We start from the raw sequence: 21,459 nt of genomic DNA, 5'->3' as shown, positions 1-21,459 counted from the left end.
CAGTACAAGCTTGGGTCAGGCCCAAAAATAGTGGACCCACCCCTCTTGAATCCAAAGACGAAGGGGCATCCCCAAATACACCATCGCAGGCCTCTTCCAGCCCCTGTCGGCCCAAGAACCTCCCCACCATCCTTCACAAAGGCAACAGACCCAACTGCCCCACTTTCTCCCATTAGAACTGTAACCCTTGTCACGTCCTAAGAACACCCCCCACCTTGGCAGAAATTGTTGCAGAGGCCACTGCAGCCTCTACTACCAACCTTGGCCTACAACAAGTCAAGCCTATTGCAACAACTTTTGCGTCAAAGCCTACAACATCCTCTCCTGCTGCTTCAGACCTGCAGCAAAGCGACTCGATGGTTGCTACTTGCTACAATACTCAAAGGATGCATCCCCATCCCACTCGCTTCGTCGGTGTGTGAGGAGACCTCCACTCCTCCCCCAACCTCTTGCTCATTAGGCACACAGTTTCTTTTTCTCAGCTCCACAAACGAAAAACCTGATGGAGCTTCCCACCACAATTGTAAAGAGAAACTAGAATTGCCCACTACCACTTGCAACGAACTAGGTAAAGAACTCCCAACAGGATGCACCAAAATCCTGGCCCAATGCAAATTAGTCATTAGAGTTGTGTCTTCGTCCACAACGACAAACCCTCCACATTCATCCCCAATTTTCTTAAACACCACCCGACTCCAAAGATGTAACGGGAAACCCAACACCCTTACCCACATCTCCTTGGCACAACCCCCCTTGCCCAGACAACCAACGCTGGGAGTCCACCTCGCCAAGCGCAACACTCTCTCCTTAACCCTTTGAAAACCCCTGGCAAGCACCCTTTCTGCCTCAGCAAGAATCTCAAAATCAAACAACAGTAAGGGACCTCCAAAACCTGAAATCTTCATCCCCCTTTAGAGACCAAAGGGCAGTCACAAAAGATTTCAAAAAGGATAAGTCAGATGGCTACCCTGACCCCTCATCAAACCAACCGACCAAACAACTGCACAGAGACTCCTCCTTGCCTTGCACCTCACTTTCTCTAATATGAACCTAGACCACTTCCCCTACCACTCCACAAGGCTTTCTTACAGCATCAGCAAAAAGACCCACAGGTTGTCTCCTCCTTACAGGCTCTCTTCGCCTTAGCAGGGGGGGCTCACTCTCCTAGCCTCAGTTGAGGGGGCTACACCTAAATATTGCAGCTTCTCCACTAGAATCGACCATCCCCCATGAAAACACTTCCCTTCAGGGAAAACCAACGAGAACCTCTTCTCCTCTTTAGCCACAACAAAGCAAATTAAAAATCTCCCTGCCTCTTTCGAGCGCCGTTCCAACTTGAACCTCTTGCCCCACTCCATCCAACCTTTGCTCCATCTTTCCAAATCCTCATCCTTGCAACAATCTTCTACCCCTTCCAACAAGAGTCTCAAACTCAAATCCCCGAGCCTAATCCAGTCAGAAAAACCTCTGCCCTTTTACACAATAACCCCTCTCAGTTTTTCCCCAACCTCCTCCATACAAAGGTTGAAAGTTTTTGACTCCACTGCAAACCAGCACCATCCACCTTTCATGGCCAGTAACCCCCTCACAGTTTTCCACCGTCCCTCTTATTTCTTATTCTACATTTATTTATTGTCCTATTTTCTTTCTTCCTTAAGGGCTGCAAAGGCATTGAATCTTCTAAAGTTTGGAATTCTATGATGAAAAGTGAGACTTATCCACTAAGTTGTAAAAGGGCCTTGGTACTTGTGTGAAGATTCTAAGGAGAAAGGGTCCAATTTTAGAGTCTTTGTGCTCTCCAACGGTCAACTAGAGAATAACCTATGAAGGAAAAGAATGCTTACAACATGGGAATCAACATTTTCCGGTGGAAGATAGAGGAAGTGGGAGTCCAGATTCTAGCAATTTTGACAGGTTTCCTCTAGGAGCTGTCTAGGTAGAACCTTATACTTCTATAACTGCTGCATGAGATCTAAGCTTATATGGGTGTTTTATTTATGATAAGGAGATGGAAGAATTTGCTAGAGTCTTCTCACCTTTGTTCCAAAGTGATCCTTCAACCCCTTTATTCTCTTCTCTACATTTCCTAGTATTGGGGTCTAGTTTCCCACTTGACTTGAATGTTATCAGTCCTAAATGTAAAGGGTGGGGTCTATAGATTCCTTTATCTGTACTATGGGTAGTAGCAATGCTTCCCCTGGTTTGGTTCCAAGTGCTTCCAAAGAGGTCGTTCCCTCCTATAGGGATCCTGTTAACCTTATGTTTCATTGTTAAGTAGTTAATTCCCTTGTGTCAATCTAAGCTTTACATTGTGGAAGGATGTCCCATCCTTCTTGATCTTTTAATTACTAGAAAAGATCTATTGGATTTCTGATTAAAAAAAAAAAAAGAAGAAAAAAACCACTTCCTCAATCTTGTCTTCAAATATTTTGACATTCCTCTCTAACTAGATAGCCCAAAATGTGTCATGATAGCTCTTATACACAAAACTCTGCCTCTAGGAGTCCTTCTGATTCGTAAGAGAATAATTTGCGTATTTGCAATGCCTCTCAAAGCTACCCAAAAATGAAGAATGCCAAATATGGGTGGCACTCTCAATCAATAGATGGGGTGAAGGTGAGGAAACTAGTGGAACAATGAATGATCCCTTAGTACCAAAAAGTGAATTGACAAGTTCTTACATAAATGAAGTGTTACAAATGAAGTCTTGATAGGTATAGTAGTTAATGGATATAATTTGGAATTTATAGGTCCCATCTAAAGTGAGCTTTTTGCTTGCAAAGTCAGCTAGGGAAAGATGTTAACAGTAGATCAACTTCAAAGGAGAGGGTAGCTCTTAGTGAATAGATGTTTTCTTTGTAAAGATGAAGAGAAATCATTTCATCACATTCTCCTTCATTGTGCCGAAACAATGGTTTTATTATGGCTGCTAGTCGTCTCTTTATCTAGTGTAGTTTGAGTGTTTCTGTCCTTGATCATTGGCATGGTTCTTTTCTAGGAAGAAAACATAAGGTGTGAAAAGTTGGTCCACTATGCATTTTTTTTTTTTGGGTTATTTGGAAGGGAAAAAAAAAAAAATCATTTGAAAATGAGGAGCAATCCGATCAAAAACTGAAATGTTCATTTCCAAGTAACCTCTTTTTATGGATTAGGTTGTATACCTTCTGCATACTTACTGCTTTTTAGCCGTATCTATAAATTTTATTTGCTTATAAAAAAGGCTTAGTTTATTGCTTCTTAAAAATACCAAACCATTTTTTTGATCAAAAAGGCAAAGATCCTACTTATTACTATGCAAATCATGTATGCTTTTAATAGCCTGATACCATAAGTCATTATGCTTGCTTTGGAAATGCCATGACCATTACCCAACTCAAGCACTTTAGGTTCAAGTAGAAGGCTGACTACCTCCATTCAAATTGTTGTAGCAGAATAATACCAGGGACAAAAGGGGAGTGATGTCAAAGGTAGTCTTTGAGGACTTGAAATCATTTGAGGTCCTTGTGGGAAATGTAAAGGGAGGATTAAAGGCAAGACTGAGGAAAGAGTTCAAGGGTAGTCAAGGTGGATTAAGATTAGCAGGAGTTTGGCAATGTTTGTTGGAGTCTTTAGAGTAGTGTTGCATTTGGAAGGAGAAAAAGTTGTTTCAGGGAGAGCTAATGTGACAGAACAAAGAAGGAAGGTATCTTTGGTATACTTCTGGTCTACACGGGTGCGCTCCTTTTTTTGTTAGGTTTAAATACATTTTTTATTTGCCTATCACATAAAAAAAAAAGGGAAAAAAGAAAAAGATTTATAGCTACAAAGAAAGAAAAGAAGTAGATATCCACTAAAATATTCCTTTAAAATAAATATTATTTTTTATTGAATAAATAATAATGACACAATAATATATATTGAGTTCTTAAAAAACAGAAACCTTTTCTAAGCAAGCATGGTCCTGAAAGCTTTACTATATGGGCATAGCTTCAGCAAAGTTCAACTAAATACAAAGCTATTGATTTATATAGCAATTAGGTGACATTACTTTTATTAGGAGTTAATTTTTTTTTTTCTTTTTTGATAAGTTTTTAGGAGTTTGTTGGATAGTGTATAGTTATTTAGGTTATTTACTTTTCCTTTTCTTTTTCTTTCCTTATTGTATTGTGGGTCCCACTAACATGTATATATATACCCAAGTCCAATGTGTATTTTTTACAGTTTTTCAATAACAATAATTAGGGATTCTCTCTTTTCTCTCTCTCTTCACATGGTATCAGAACCAAGGGAGAAAAAAAACCCTAATTATTTCTCGTTTATCCGTGAATCCATTCTGGGAAATCTTTTAGTGACCGTGTTTCATTCTGGTCACCCTTCCCATCTCCTAAAGCTTTTCGATCAACCGTATCACCATTAGAAAACCCTCACCGCCGACGACTTTTCCGGTGACGTCCTTTTCCGACACCAACCATACCATCAGGTGCGCAAGGAGGAGATCTTCAAGTTTTCTCAAAGCACTGGAGGGAGAATCTTAGCCACGCGCCGGTCATATGCGTTTCTTCTCCGGCGGCCTGAATCTCACTCGTCGGCGCGTGAGGGTGCGTGGAGCACTTTCCGGCCACGCACTTCCACCTCCAGCCTCGCCTGACGCCGTCTAGCCACCCTCCATCTGTGCTTGTGTCATCCGAGCCCTGAAAGTGCATTTTTTGGGTTTTTTTTGTCTCCGCCGGCCCTCTAAATAGCTTTTCCGGCGACCTTTGGTGACTTTCTCTCCATCCTGAGCCCTGCACGTGTCTTAGGAAGTCCGCGATAAGCCGTATTAGGGCTCTCTTCGATCCAAACGTATTTCGTTCACCAAATAAGTAGATATGACTACTAAAAGTTCCACTTTTTCCTCTGTCATATCTGGATCTCCTATGATTACTTCGGAGAAATTGATTGGCAGTGAAAATTATTTGTCCTGGTCTGCCTCTATGGAGCTTTGGTTTATGGGTCAAGGTTATGAGGATCACCTTGTTACGCAGGAGGCGGATATCCCTGAGGTTGACAGAGTACAATGGAAGAAGATAGATGCACAGTTATGTAGTGTGTTGTGGCAATCAGTTAATCCTAAGATTCTGCTTCATCTTCGGGCCTACAAAACATGCTTTAAATTTTGGAATCAGGCGAAAGGGCTATACACGAATGATATCCAATGTCTTTATAAGGTGACTTCTTCTATTGTCAATGTCAGACAACAAGACATGGATTTATCTACTTATATTGGCCAGATTGTCTCTCTTAAGGAGGAATTCTTGACCATGATGCCTCTTACTACTGATGTTGGGGATCAACGAACACAGATTGACAAGTTCTTCATGGTTCTTACGCTTATTGGCCTCCGTCTAGATCTCGAGACCGTCCGCGATCAGATTCTTGGCAGTTCCTTTGTTCCATCCTTGGATGATGTGTTTGCTTGCCTCCTCCGTATCTCCTCCTTCGTATCTCCTCCACTCAGACTTTGCCATCTGATAACACTTCAGATTCTTCTGTGTTAGTTTCTCAAACTAGCTCTCGAAGAGGACGCAGTGGTAACCGAGGTAGAGGCCAACGTCCTCATTGCACCTATTGCAATAAGCTTGGCTACACTGGTGATCGGTGTTATCAGTTACATGGGTGGCCTCCCCGCACTGCCCACGTGGCCCAGTCATCTAATCCTCAGTCGCCTCAGCCTCCCAGTTCCTCCACATCTCAGGGTATTTCCCTCACTGGCAGTGAGTATGATGACTATCTTCGCTATCAGGCCACCAAGTCAGCTTCTGTTGCCCAGACTGGTAATGCTTCTGATTGTCTTACCCACACATCTTCTCTTGGACCTTGGATTCTAGATTCTGACACTTCTGATCACATATTTGGTAATAAGGATCTTTTCTCTTCTATTACTACTACCTTTGCCTTACCTACTGTTACTTTCGCTAATGATTCCCAAACTATGGCTAAAGGTTTTGGTTTCGCTCATCCTCTCCCTTCCTTACCTCTCCATTCTGTCTTTATGCCCCTGAGTGTCCTTTTAATCTTATTTCCATTAGCAAAATAACTCGCACTCTTAACTGTTCTATCACTTTCTCTGATAAATTTGTGACCTTGCAGGACCGGAGTACGGGGAAGACGATTGGCATAGGACGTGAGTGTCAAGGCCTCTATTACCTCATTGCGCCTTCAACTCTTGTAGTTTGCATTTCCACTGATGCTCCCCTCCTCATCCACAGTCGCCTGGGCCACCCTAATCTATCCAAGTTCCAGAAAATGGTCCCTAGTTTTTCATCTTTGTCGTCGCTTGCGTGTGAGTCTTGTCAGCTTGGGAAACATACTCGTGTCTCGTTCCCAAAGCGTTTGAATAATTGGGCAAAGTCTCCTTTTGAACTTGTCCACACTAATGTTTAGGGTCCTTGTCGGACCGCGTCTACTTTAGGATTTCAGTATTTTGTCACTTTCATTGATGACTATTCTCGATGTACTTGGTTATTTTTAATGAAAAATCGAGTTGAGTTATTCTCTATTTTTCAGAAATTTTATGCTGAAATCCAAACCCAGTTCAATATTTCTATTCGTGTGTTGCGCAGTGACAATGCCAGAGAATATTTTTCTACACCATTTACTTCATTTATGTCCCAACATGGGATCATTCATCAGTCTTCTTGTGCTCATACTCCTCAACAAAATGGGGTAGCTGAACGTAAGAATTGACATCTTATTGAGACAACTCGTACTCTCATTCTCCATAGTCATGTTCCTTTTCGTTTTTGGGGGGACGCTGTTCTTACAACATGTTATTTGATTAATCGTATGCCCTCATCTGTATTACACGATCAGATTCCTCATTCCCTTCTTTTCCTTGACCAACCACTTTATTTCCTTCCTCCTCGTGTTTTTGGTTGTACTTGCTTTGTTCATATTCTCACTCCTGGACAAGACAAACTTTCTGCCAGAGCCACAAAATACATCTTCTTGGGATATTCCAAACTTCAAAAGGGTTATCGTTGTTATTCCTCTGAGACTCATCGCTATTTTCTCTCCGCTGATGTCACTTTCTTTGAGGACTCCCCGTTCTTCTCCACCTCTGAGTCTCTTCCTGTTTTTGAAGTCTTACCCCTTCCCATTATCTCCCCACCTGATGCAGTGCCTTCTCGCCCACTTCAGGTTTATCATCGCCGTCATCGTGTCGCTAATCCTCCTTCTTTGGCTGAGGTACCTGCTGACTCACTTCCTATCCCTTCGGCTTCTCCTGCCTCGGCTCTGCCTCCTTCTGCTGACTTACCCATTGCTCTTCGGAAAGGTAATCGATCTACTCGTAATCCTCATCCCATTTACAATTTTTTGAGTTACCATCGATTATCTTCACCCTATTTTGCATTTGTTTTTGCTATATCTTCTGTTTCTCTTCCCAAGAGCACCCTTGAGGCTCTTTCCCATCTAGGCTGGCGACAGGCAATGGTAGATGAAATGACTGCTTTACACTCCAATGACACTTGGGATCTTGTTGTTTTACCCTTTGGTAAATCTACAGTTGGTTGTCGTTGGGTCTACACAGTTAAGGTTGACCCTGATGGTCAGGTTGATCGCCTTAAGGCCCGCTTAGTTGCTAAAGGCTATACTCAGGTTTATGGTTCTGATTATGGTGACACTTCTTTCCTGTTGCCAAGATAGCTTCTATTCGTTTATTGCTCTCCATGGCTGCTATGTGTTCTTGGCCTCTTTATCAGTTAGATATTAAAAATGCTTTCCTTCATGGGGATCTTGCTGAGGAAGTTTATATGGAGCAACCACCTGGTTTTGCTGCTCAGGGGGAGTCTGGTTTAGTGTGCAGGTTACGCCGTTCTCTATATGGCTTGAAACAATCTCCTCGAGCATGGTTTAGCCGTTTTAGTTCTATTGTTCAGGAGTTTGGCATGTTCCGCAGTATAGCAGACCATTCCGTTTTCTATCATCATAACTCTTCGGGGCAGTGTATTTATATGGTAGTTTATGTGGACAACATTGTCATTATAGGCAGTGATCAGAATGGTATTCAGAAACCAAAGCAACACCTTTTCACCCACTTTTAGAGTAAAGACTTGGGGAAACTCAAGTATTTCTTAGGGATTGAGATAGCTCAATCTAGTTCCGGTGTGGTTCTTTCCCAAAGGAAGTATGCTTTAGACATCTTGGAAGAAATTGGTATGTTAGATTGTAAACCGGTAGACACTCCTATGGATCCAAATGTCAAACTTATACCAGGATAGGGGGAGCCTTTAGGAGATCCTGGGAGATATCGGCGACTTGTAGGTAAACTGAACTACCTCACCATTACTCGTCCAGACATTTCTTTTCCTGTAAGTGTTGTTAGTCAGTTCCTACAGTCACCATGTGATAGCCATTGGGATGTTGTAATCCGCATTCTTCGATATATCAAAAGCACACCAGACCAAGGTGTGTTGTACGAGAATAGAGGTCATATCCAAGTTGTTGGTTACACAGATGCAGATTGGGCTGGCTCACCCACAGATAGACGTTCCACTTCCGGGTATTGTGTTTTTATTGGAGGTAACCTAATATCTTGGAAGAGTAAGAAACAAGATGTAGTGGCCAGATCTAGTGCTGAAGCCGAGTATCGAGCTATGACTCTGGCAACATGTGAACTCATATGGCTGAAACATCTTCTTCGGGAGTTGAGATTTGGAAAGGATGAACAGATGAAGCTCATTTGTGACAACCAAACCGCTTTGCATATTGCATCCAATCCAGTCTTCCATGAAAGGACCAAACACATTGAAGTTGACTGTCACTTCATTAGAGAGAAGATCGCATCAAGATGTGTGGCGATTAGTTTTGTCAATTCAAATGATCAACTAGCAGATATTTTTACTAAATCTCTCAGAGGTCCTAGAATTAAATACATTTGTTACAAGCTTGGTGCATATAACATATATGCTCCAGCTTGAGGGGGAGTGTTAGATAGTGTATAGTTATTTAGGTTATTTACTTTTCTTTTTCCTTTTCTTTCCTTATTGTATTGTGGGTCCTACTAACATGTATATATATACCCAAGTCCAATGTGTATTTTTTACAGTTTTTCAATAACAATAATTAGGGATTCTCCCTTTTCTCTCTCTCTTCACAGAGTTAATCTTACACATATGATGTTGGAATTCCCTCATTTTTATTTATTTATTTGTTCCTTTTTCATTTGTCTATTGTAGGGCATCTTACCCCATTACTGCCTCTTTTTTTCTCAATAAAGATTTCTTTAGAAATGAGGAAAAGAAGTGATACACCTTTGCTTATCCTATGCTTTGCCTTCTTATGCTTATTTGTGTTCTTCCACATTTAGAGGCTATGTCTGAAGCTGTTCTTGAGGAGTATTGCTAATATTGCCATTATACTTTCAACAGGACAGCTATTGGAGAGGCTTATAATGGAGACATCTCTTTTGCAGATTCTTTAGAAGCATTTGGTGGTGGACAAGATGATCCTATTAGTGTGTCTATAGGAGGTTATTGAAACTCTCAATATTGATATTATGCTCTACTTCCATTTTAAAAGTATGATAAGGACCAAAATGATGCATTCTCATGGATGACAATTAAGCTTTTCATCGGGTTGGAAGCTGTGGTTTTACTTCTATAAACAATAATCTATACCTGTTAGCAGATGTAAAACTTGATATGCATACATATACCTAGGGCCTAACAAGTGTCCAGGTTAAACTTAAGCAAATGCAGAATTATTCTAACTAAATGTGTCTATGCATGAACGTGCGTGTGCGTTTGTGTGTGTGTTAAGTAATTAGTCTTTTTTTTTTTCTTCCATATATTTCACCATGCACATAATGTTCACATTTCTTCTTGTTTGAGTTGGTAGACAACCATTGAGTTCAAACTTCAGAGACATTATAGGCATTCATTATTTGAAATGTCAAACATATAGCAATAGTTGAATTTAGTTAGCAGGGCCTGTTTCTTTTCATTGGTGAATCCTAGATCCAAATCACATGTGGGATATTGAATAATTGATCAGGTAAAAAATAAGCTTGGCTCATGGTAATGCTGAAACACTAACATTTTGGTTTCATGGATTGTGACAATTTTAACCAGCAGAAAGAGAGACCAAAGATATCATTTCTCACTCAATTGCTTTCTTTGTTCCAGGTCCCGTCCTATCCAAGTTCATTACTGCATTTCGTGAGCTTGCTACATATAAGGAGCTTCTTCGTTCCCAAGTAAGTGCTCAAAATTTTCTTTTCAACAAAATGATCTTCCCAATTAAGTTCATTACTGCATTTCAAAAATTTTCCATTGTTATTAGATTTTGGGGTATACTAATTCTTTATGCTTTTCGTTTTATGAGGAATGAGAACACATTTCAACTAAAGACAAAAGGGAACAACATAAACTCCCAATCGGGAAGAGAGACTTCCTTATGAGAAAAAAAGAGCTAAGAGAAAACTTATAATCCTTGCATTCAGACTCTCATAAGGAAACTTGTTCCCTTCTAAAAAACTTGTTATATTGGCTCCTTTTAGATTTGAAAATATGTGGTTACTTCATCTTGATTTTAAGGACTAGAAAATTTTAGGTTGGGAAGTTTAGGATCTATTTGAGAACTATTTTCTTTTTTGATAGGTAAATGAGAGAATATATTAAAGAAAAAAGCGCATTAAAGTACACAACAAAGTACACAACACATGCTAAAAGTCTAGCAAGAGAAAGGGAAATACCAACCACATTGAAGTCAACCAAACCATAACATCCTAAAATAAATGGACTCCCTAATTGGAAAGACTAGTGCTAAAAACACAACCTACACCCAAACAACCCCTAAGGCCTAGGAACAAAGAACGTGCCAAAGACCTCCTCAAGCCTAAAACCTGCAACCTAGCAGGAATTGAAGAAAGTGACATCAACAAGAAGAAGCTTGTACCCCGTTGCTCCTCCTCCTTCCTTTGGTTGAGAGGGGAAAGCAATTGTAATTGTCCAAGCATTTGAGTTTTCAAATCTCCCTCTCTAAATGAGTAGCCTAAAACGCATGAGGTTATATTGAGTATCTATGGGACACATCCCAATGGATGGGACGCCAACAACATAGTTCGATGGTCACATCGTTGCCCCTAGAAGCCATTGCACACATTCTCTTGGTTTTTTCTATACACACGTGCTTGGTAGTGGGTGATGAGACCAAAATTCGTTTTTGGGAAGATTTTTGGTGGGGGAACCAATCGTTATGCTTACAATTCCCAAGACTTTCAGAGTCACCATAACTAAAAAACTTTCCATTTCAGCCATTTTGGGTAATGATACTTCTTCATCTTGGGATCTTATCTTTTGCCGCAATTTGACAGATGTGGAGATTGTGGATCTTGAAAGACTAATGTCTTTACTTTCCAATGTTCATTTGACTCCTTCTACTCCAGATGCGAAAGCTTGGGTTCCGTCCTCTTCAGGAGGTTTCTCAGTTAAATCTTTTCCTTTAGTCTTATCCAGTTTCTCATATTCTACTCTTTTCTACCTAACTCATTTTTTGTGGAAATCAAGAGCCCCCTATTAGGTTATGGCTTTCGCTTGGTTAGTGGCACATAAGAAGACAAATACCAATGACATGCTACAGTTGAGAAGATTTTTCAAAGCCCTTAGCCCTGATTAGTGCATTCTTTGTAGGAGGAGCAGTGAGGCAGTTGATCATCTCTTCTTATATTGTCCGATCACTTTGGCATTGTGGCATAGGATCTGCTCACAGGTGGGATGGCGTGGGTTCAGCCAGATAGTATTCGTGATATGATGGTGATCTCTTTCAAGTGTTTTGGAAACTCTATTAGAGGTAAGACTCTTTGGAGGATCACGTCTCTCTTTGTTGTGGATTGTGTGGAGAGAGAGGAATGTTAGGATCTTTGAGGACACTTCGAAGACGCCAGACATGATGTGAGATGCGCTTCATTTGCTTGTTTCTTTTTGGGCTTACTATACATACATTTTTAAACTCTATCCTTTGAGTGTAATTCAACTTAGTTGGTTGTTGATTTGCACCCCTTAGGATAGGGTCTATAGGACCAAGAGTTGTGACACTTGTATAGGCTCTTGTTTGTTTTGTTTATCCCCTTGTATAAAGGAGATTTACTTAGCTCTTTTTGATCAAGTCTGTATTTCATGAGGAGGATTTCTCATCATTTTCAGGTTTTCTATTCTTATTTAATATATTTGTCCATTTTTGATAATAAAAAAAAAACAAATAACTGAAAACGATTTCTTTTTTCACCCTGCAAACTTTTCTTGACTCCATTTTCCTAAAAAGGAAATTTATTTCCTTCTCAAACCCTACCATTGGGAGTCCCAAAAAGTTGTTGAACGTGAAAAACTTTTCAAGGAGGCTAACAAAGCTAATTTCCCCTCCTTCGAAACCCTACAAGTCTCTAGAGCTTTACTAGCCTCGAACTCTTCTACCCTAACCTCCAAATCCTTACCCAAGGAATCCTTTGTTGCACTCCTTGTGAGATCCACCAACCTCCCATCTTGAGGCAACAAATTTATCGACTGGATCCCCGAACCTTACGACCCCAAGGAAGGCCCCACTGCTGCAACATCACATGTTGTGCCATTGGGAGTCCCACCAACCTCTATCTTGACATATTGTCGAGACTTTCATTAGACCTAACAACCGTCACACCCTCCAAGTCTTTACTGGGTTAGCCTTCTCTTAAAAAGTCCCTTTTATCGCACGAAGGATGGTATGCTCCCTCGGCTTTGTGAGAAAGAGCTCATGGGGAAACTAAACCCATATCCTTGTTGGGAACCAAACCCCCAAGCCCATCACAATCACCCTTACCTTTAAGAGAACACCCCTTGATCTGCTTTCTTTGTTGACTAAGGTTGTTAGCCAAATCCATAGTTTTAAAAGGCGAGCTTAAAGCGTGCCTATGCTCAAGGCGCAACCACTCCCTAGCTATAGCGCTTTGCTTGCCAAGATGTGCACCTTGTTGAAGAGGTGCGCCTTATCTACTTTACTTTTCATTTTTAAACACTTTTATTATTAAAATTTCTAATTGCATATTAAAATTTATACAATTTTATTACTTTTTTTTGTTGAATGCTTGTTTTAAATGTTTGAAATCTTAAATTTTTTATTGATTGGATTGGATTTTGGATCATAATTTATAAAATTGATATGCATACTAGGTTAGGTTTCACTTCACTCAAGTGCACGCTTTGTGGTGTACCTTGTGCCTAAGCTACAAGATACTTTCGTGCCTTAGGTGAGCCTTGTATCTTTTAAAACTATGGCCAAATCCAACAAAACACCCCGCTCTTTGAGCAAAGAAGAAGAACCAGATGAAGTAGAAGGTTTTCTCCTCGTCCCTAACACAAAGAGATGGAAACTTACCCTTACAACCAACTGCTTCCACCAAAAGAGTGGCATCTGTAAAAGATGACCCTACCTCAAGGCTTTGAGCCTTCATCAAGCTACATGGGTCTGGAAGGAGACCTTGGGGAACCCTAACCTCATTGGTTGATGAAGTGGGCCTCTTAAAAGCACTACTAGGACCACTACCACCCAAGCCCAAGATGGGTTGCTTTTGACCCAAAGAACTAGATCAAGGCCCAGTGCTCATCGGGCCTCCCACCTCCTGGCCTAAAGAGACAAGAGGGCTTGAGACTTTGCCTACTAACCCATCATAGGCCAAAATAGGAGGCTTAAAGGCCTCTTTTTACCTCACCGCCACTAACTTACTACTATAGGGACTAGACCTTGGGCCCACCATGACTTGGTCAACATGTAAAGGTATTGAGTGCATTGTTTGACTTGCACGCTTCCCTATTTCTGCTCCCACGTATCTAGCCGTGCGTGGCCTCTCCTCGATCTCTTCCTTAACCTTTAACCCCTTGCAAATTTTCTTCGTAGAGACCAATGAGAAGAACCATGGTGGAGTCTCCCACCATAACTGAATGGCACAAGTCGCTGACCCTACCACAATAAGAAGAATCCCATATGCCTTCCTACCATTGGAGCTAACTAAAATTCTAGCCCATTGTAAATGACATTTTTTTTTCTCGTTCTTGTTGTGTCCACATCCATAACCACAAAACCCCCATAAGTATCCCCCACTCGTTTGAAGAAATCCTTTCCCTACAAGTGCATAGGCAACCCAATCACTCTTACCCAAATTTTATTAGCAGAACCCTTCCTTGAAACAACCCACCTCTTGAAAGCAGTTTTTTTTCAACAAAAAATAGTTTTTTGACTTGGAAAAAAGGTGGAATAAATTTTTTATCAAAAAAAGTTTTTTGAAAATTTGTTATAGAAATGTTAGAATAATTTTATGATGTTTTCATGTGTATTTTTGTGAAGCATTCTAAAAGCAATTAAAATTATGGAGAATATTTTGAAAACGTTTTCATTATACATAGTGCATAGTACCTTTACAAAGAGAATAAACTCCTAAATAGAATTTTATTCCTTAGAACAATTGGAAACTATTTTAAAAATCTGTTCTAAAAAGTTGTTTTGGAAAATGTTGCTAAACAAATCTTTTTTTTAATAAGAAACAACAATGCATTATATTGAATAATATCGTTGTGGAAGGAAAAAACTCAATATTCCACTATTTTTATAATGATTTCATTCCCCTCTATATATAGATGATAATACTCATCTATTTTAGGGATATTTACAACTTACCTAAAAAAAAATCAAAACTACCTAAAACAGAAAGCTATAAAAACGGAAATTTATACCTACGGATTTGGTAATAGACTACCAAATCCCCTAAAATCATGGGGTAAGAAAAGATGATCTGTTAGCTATAGATCTCCTCAATCTTAGCCCCTAACATTGCTGACATATCATCAAATTAAGTCTTCCTATAATTCTACACTCCCCCTCAAACTGGGCGGTAAATAATTATTAACCCTAGCTTGGAACTTAGATCATCAAACACCTTTCTTTGTAGAGCCTTGGTAAGAATGTCAACTGTTTGAAGGCATTTAGGCACGTACAACATCTTGATTATTCCTTCCTCTATCTTCTCCTTTATGAAAGGTTGATCAATTTCCACATGTTTTGTTCTATCATGATTTACTGGATTTTTTGCAATGCTGATTGCTGATTGATTATCACAAAACATTTTCATAGGTTCTTCATCTGAAATCTTTAATTCCTTTAGCACCCTTTTTAACCATATTCCCTCACAAATGTCGTGTGCCATTGCCCGGAATTCAACTTCTGCACTGCTCCTTGACACCACTGATTGCTTCTTACTTCTCCATGTGACCAGATTACCCCACACATATGTGCAGTACCCTAAAGTTGATATTCGGTCTTGTACTGATCTTACCCAATTTGCATCGCTAAACACTTCAATATCTCTTCTTTGGTTCTTCTAAAAAAATAATCCTTTACCTGGTGTTAGTTTCAGGTATCTCAAGATTCTATACACAGCCTCCATGTGTTCTTCATTTGGATTATTCATGAATTGACTTACCATGCTGACAGAAAAACCAATATCTGGTCGTGTGTGAGATAGGTATATTAGTTTACCCACTAACCTTTGGTATCTCCCTTTATCCACGGGTGCACAATTTTCCTTAGCTCCTAGTTTGGTTGTTGGATCCATAGGAGTATCTGCTGGCTTACACCCAAACATTCCAATCTTTTTTAAGAGATCTAGGACATATTTTCTTTGTGAGACAGAGATTCCCTTTCTTGACCTTGCAATCTCCATACCTAGGAAGTATTTGAAATTCTCAAGGTCCTTGATCTCAAATTCTGCAGTTAGAAAACTTTTGATGGTGCGGATTTCTTCTTCATAATCTCCCGTTAGAATTATGTCATGCACATATACAATGAGGACAACAAGCTTTCCTGTAGGAGAGTGTTTAACAAATAGAGTATGGTCTGTTTGACATTGGGAGTAGCCATGTTTCTTAACTACCTTTGTGAATCTTTCAAACCAGGCTCTTGGAGATTGCTTGAGCCCATATAGAGATCTCCTAAGTTTACAAACTTTGTTGCGTGTAGTTTATGTCTCAAATCTTGGAGGAATTTCCATGTAAACTTCTTTAGCTAGGTCCCCATTTAGGAATGCGTTCATGACATCTAGTTAGTGGAGAGGATATTCAAGGTTTGCAGCCAAAGATAGTAGAACCCGAATTGTGTTTAACTTGGCTACAGGGGCAAATGTCTCCTTATAGTCGATTCCGTATGATTGGGTGAATCCCTTTGCAACCAGTCGTGCCTTGAATCGATTAACACTCCCATCTTCATTATATTTGACTGTGAAGATCCATTTGCAGCCTACTAGGCGTTTTCCGATTGGTAATTTTGAGATTTCCCAGGTTCCATTTTTTTCAAGTGCATGAATTTCTTCATACATTGCTGATTTCCACTCAGGTGAGCCGAGAGCTTCTTGTATATTATTAGGAACCTGGATGTTGTCGAGGTTGGCAACAAATGTTTTGAACTTCGGTGACAGTCCTTCATATGACACAAATGTGTATATAGGGTGTTTTGTGCATGATCTTACACCTTTTCTCATAGCAATAGGAAAGTCACTATCATCATTAGTTTTGGGATTATAGTTACCTGATGGATCTTCACTTGATCTAGAACTTGGGTCAGACTCTTGGGTTTGCTCAAGAGATGCTTGTTGTTCCATCTCCTTTTGGTTCTTTCTCCTTCTTGAGTAGGTAATCAACTCATCATTCTTTGTTGATTGAATAGTGTCCAGATTTTGAGGAGGTGGATTAGTAGGCGGATTGTTGGTTTGATCTTGAGAAGGAGATTCTAGGAAGTAAGGAGACTCAAGGAAAAGATTTTGAGGAGGAATGGATTCATGAAGTGATGGGCAGGGTTGGTCAGAGAATTAGGAGAGAAATGAGACGATTCTTCAATATCCCAAAGCTGGTATTCCTGGATAAAATTAGTCTCCCCCTGAATATCAGATTTGGAGAAATAAGGTTGTTGCTCAAAGAAGGTGACATCCATGGAGTGATAAAACTGTTTAGTGACCGGTGAATAGCACTTATATCCTTTTTGAGTTGGAGAGTACCCAAGGAAAATACATTTAAGAGCTCTAGGATCAAGTTTGTCCCTGTGTTGTTGATGGACATGGACAAAAGCTGAGCACCCAAAAACTTTGAATGGGATTGTGGAGATGAGACGAGTATTGGGAAAGGACTGAAGAAGAATTTGACAGGGAGTTTGGAAGTCGAGAATACGAGATGGCATCCTATTTATGAGATAGGTGGCAATGAGGGTGGCTTCACCTCAGAGAAATTTTGGTACATGGGTAGAGAACATTAGGGTGCGAGCAACATCAAGAAGATGCCGGTTTTTTCTTTCGGCAATACCATTTTGCTGAGGAGTGTTGACATAGGAACTTTGGTGAACTATACCATGACTCAAGAGATAATCATTAAGAATGGAGTTGAAATACTCTTTGGCATTGTCAGTTTTCAGAATTTGGATTTTTACTTGGAATTGTGTTTAGATCATGGTGTTGAAGGTTTTGAAAATCTGGTTTGCCTCTGATTTTTCTTTCATGAGGAATAACCATGTGAGTCTAGTGTGATCATCAATAAATGAAATGAGCCAGCGAGAACCAGTAACATTTTTTATCCTAGAAGGACCCCATACATCACTATGAATCATGGAAAAAGGTTGAGATGCTTTGTAGGATTGGTTAGGATAAGAATTACGAATATGTTTAGAAAATTGACAGATCTCACATTGAAAATCATTTGGATTTTTATTATGGAATAATGAAGGAAATAACTTCTCAAGATACAAGAAATTTGGATGACCTAACCTATAGTGCCACAACATAATTGCACTATCATTATTAAACTGACTCACAGACAAAGAAATAGGACTACTGGACATTGAACAATCAGAATGATGAGTTGATCCTTGAGGAGGATCATTAACCTCTAGAAGATAGAGCCCCAAACACATCTTAGCACTGCCAATCGTCTTCCTCGAGTCCAACACTTGAAATTCACACAGATTTGAGCCAAATTTAGTAACACAGTTGAGATCCCGAGTGAGTTTACTAATGGACAGTAAATTGCAATTTAATTTTGGCACAAGGAGAACTGAATCAAGAGTGATGTTCTTTGAAACTCTAACAGAACCTGTACCAACCATCTTTGAGAGTGAACCATTGGCTATTCTCACAGTTAAATTTTTATAGCATGGATTGTAAGTGGAAAAAAACTTCTCATCTCCAGTCATATGATCAGATGCTCTTGAGTCTATAATCCATGGATTTAGCTTCTCCTTTTTAACATTTAGAGCACTAAAAAAATTACCTTTTTGTGCCAAGGAACCAGTACCAACCACAGTGGGGGCAAGTGCAGGCAAGGATTGGCTAAACAATTTCTGTAAGACTTCTATCTGTTCCTCACTGAAGGGAGTGGGTTCGGGTGATGGTTTTTCATCCATGGAGACGAGGTTGCCCTGTCCTTCTTTGTCATTGGCAAATCGGGAAGGCTTCCAATCTGCAGGTTTGCCGTGAATCTTCCAGCAGGTGTCCTTAGTGTGACCAGGACATCAGCAATGATCACACCATGGTCACCCTTTCTTTGGTCTGTGATCATTGTTGTTGGATGGATTTCCTCAAACTGCAGGGGTTGAGCTCTCAGGATTTATCACAGAATCTTGAGAGCCCATCATGATCTTCTTTCGACTTTCCTCTCTCCGAACTTCTGATAATGCTTCCCGGATATTTAGTAGTGGTTTGGATCCTAAGATTCTTCCTTGTACTTCATCGAGATTCTTATTTAATCCAATAAGAAATTTGTATATTCTTTTCCGTTCAATAATCTGTCTATACCTGATTCCATCGCTCGGACAACTCCAATTGTGCTCCTCGAACAAGTCTAGTTGCTGCTAGTAGTGATTAAGTGTGTTGAAGTATTGAGTCACCGTTAACTCTCCTTGGCGGAAGTCATGGAGAACACTCTCCGCCTCGAACAATTCCGACGTATTCTCATTGTTAGAATACGTTTCCTTGGCAGCGTCCCAAATCTCCTTTGCTATTCCATAGAGAAGAAAATTTTCTCCAATGTCATTTGTCATGGAATTAATGAGCCATGACATGACCATATTATTTTTAGCATTCCAGACTTTGAACTTTTCATTTGTCTTGTTCGGTTTGGTAGCAACTCCATTGAGATAATCGTCTTTACCCTTTCCGCATGTGAACATCATTACGGAATGGGACCATTGGAGATAGTTGTTCCCATTCAGTTTGTGTCCTGTAATGGGCATGAGGTTACTATCTGCACTATTGTTGCTGGAAGCCATGGCTTCCTGATTGGAGGTGATTTGGGAAACGGTAGCTGTTGAATCACGTTTGCCGTATTTGGTCATATGAGGGAATTAGGGTTCAAAGAAAGCTCTGATACCATATCGTTGTGGAAGGAAAAAACTCAACATTCCACTATTTTTATAATGATTACATTCCCCTCTATATATAGATGATAATACTCATCTATTTTAGGGATATTTACAACTTACCTAAAAAAAAAATCAAAACTACCTAAAACAGAAAGTTATAAAAACGGAAACTTATATCTACGAATTTGGTAACAGACTACCAAATCCCCTAAAATCATGGGATAAGAAAAGATGATCTGTTAGTTGTAGATCTCCTCAATCTTAGCCCCTAACATTGCTGACAGATCATCAAATTAAATCTTCCTATAATTCTACAAATAAGAATTAAGAAGTATAATAGAAGGATGAAGAATCCTCCCATAAATGAAAGCTAAACATATTGAATACCAAAAGCAAAAAGCCATATGGTAATTACAAAAAGCAACCTCTTCTTACTAATCCATGTCCTTGGAGCTACACACTGCTAACCAATCTAGTTGAACCACATTAAGGTGAATGCCCTTAAAAGTTGTGGTGCAAGATGCCCAAAAAGAAGTAAGGAAGTGAATGGTATCCCATGGAACCTCTAAATTCCTTGCCTTGTCCTAAAAAATTCTAACATTTCTTTCCTTCCACACAACTCAAATTAAAGCAATACAAGCGGTTTTCCATAATACTAGGCTTTTCTTGGATCCTCCCAATCTCTTATAATTAATGGTCATCATGTCACAAATGCTTTTTAGGGTAACCTAATTCATCTTGGCTATTCGTAATAATCTGTGTCATAGCCTCATCATCAAAGGATAATATAAGAAAAAATGATTTGTTGATTATCTATTCTTCATACACAACTTATAGATATCATGGCTGAGAGCTTTATAGAGCATTTTTAACTGTAACACGTCATTAGTATTTACCTTCTTGTATGCCACTAACCAAGCAAAGGACTTGATCTTAAAAGGGACTTGAGATTTTCAAATGAAATTAGCAAGGAAAGCAGGAGATGAATCAGAAAGGTGGGACAAGACTAAAAAGAAAGACTTGACTGTAAATAACCCTGAAGAAGATAGAAACCAGGCTTTCGCATCTGGAACAGGGGGTTAAGTGCAAACAAGCAAGAGAAGACATGAGGATTTCTAATTCTTCCATCTTAGAATCGAAAAGGTTACAATATAAATTAAAGTTCCTGGAGAAGGGATAAGTAAAACTAAGAATTGAAGAGATGTAAAGATTTTTAACTATGACTATTCTGAATAGTCTTGGAAATTGGGAACCCAAAGGTTGGTTCTCCCACCACAGGTCTTCCTAAAAACAAATGCTCTCCTCATCTCCCACCACAAATCGAAAGTACATGGTAAAATCCTGAAAAACTTATGCAATAGCTTTCCAAGGACAATAATGTGACCACCAGACTATAGTGTTGACATCCCAACCATTAGTATATGTCCCCATATATGCTTAGAATGACTTGATGTCATAGAGCATAACTCTCCCTAGGAAACCTCCACAACCATTTCCCTAAAAGAGCATGATTTCTTAGAGAAATCTTTAAACTTTATGCAAATAGAAGGGACTACAAGAAATTTAAATTATGGAATAAGGTCACTTTTAGGGACATCAAGGAAAAGAAAGAAGACATCTTTAGCAACATTGTCATATTAGATTCTTGTCAAGGGGAGGTTGTCAATGGGAGGGTACATTGTTACTAATGGTTTGGAGGGAAAGGAATAAGATAATTTTTTAGGATAAATGAAGGACTTTAGAATCTATTAGGGATTTAATGCATTTTTATTCATCCTTTTGAGCTTCTTCCTCTTTAGCTTTTGAGGGTTCTTCATTAAACATTTATAGCGGTTTGAATATGGTTTATAGGTTAAAGATCGTAGGTTTGATAACAATGAGTAGGAAAGGAATCTGACTCCTAAATTTTTAACATTGAGAGCCATAAAGAGATTGCAATTTTAAGTATTTTCATAGGATAACCAATGGTAGGCGAAACAAGAAGTTCATGAAATCCTTGGTGTCAGAAGAGGGGGTAACTCTAAGCACCATTGAAAATATTCTAGAGGAATAGTGCATTTTTTTTTCTTTTTTCTT

General features: G+C 39.5%; 1 protein-coding gene across 5 annotated transcripts in view; it reads left to right on the top strand.

Annotated features, from left to right (window-relative positions):
- LOC100261572 (ADP-ribosylation factor GTPase-activating protein AGD4) overlaps positions 1-21,459 on the top strand; it is a 94,113-nt gene that overhangs the window by 6,230 nt on the left and 66,424 nt on the right. For 3 of the 5 annotated variants that reach the window (XM_010656264.3, XM_002272139.4, XM_059739091.1), the window contains exons 3-4: positions 9,390-9,490; positions 10,146-10,216. In XM_010656264.3, coding sequence (XP_010654566.1) covers positions 9,390-9,490; positions 10,146-10,216 — 172 coding nt within the window. The remainder of the gene's footprint in view (positions 1-9,389; positions 9,491-10,145; positions 10,217-21,459) is intronic. The other 2 variants (XM_059739130.1, XM_019221486.2) reach the window with 2 other exon arrangements.

The sequence above is a fragment of the Vitis vinifera genome, chromosome 1 (assembly GCF_030704535.1).
Source record: "Vitis vinifera cultivar Pinot Noir 40024 chromosome 1, ASM3070453v1".
NCBI classification, from domain to species: Eukaryota; Viridiplantae; Streptophyta; class Magnoliopsida; order Vitales; family Vitaceae; genus Vitis; species Vitis vinifera.
The sequence above is the reverse complement of the archived record's forward strand: the minus strand, read 5'-3'. Positions and strand labels throughout refer to the sequence as shown.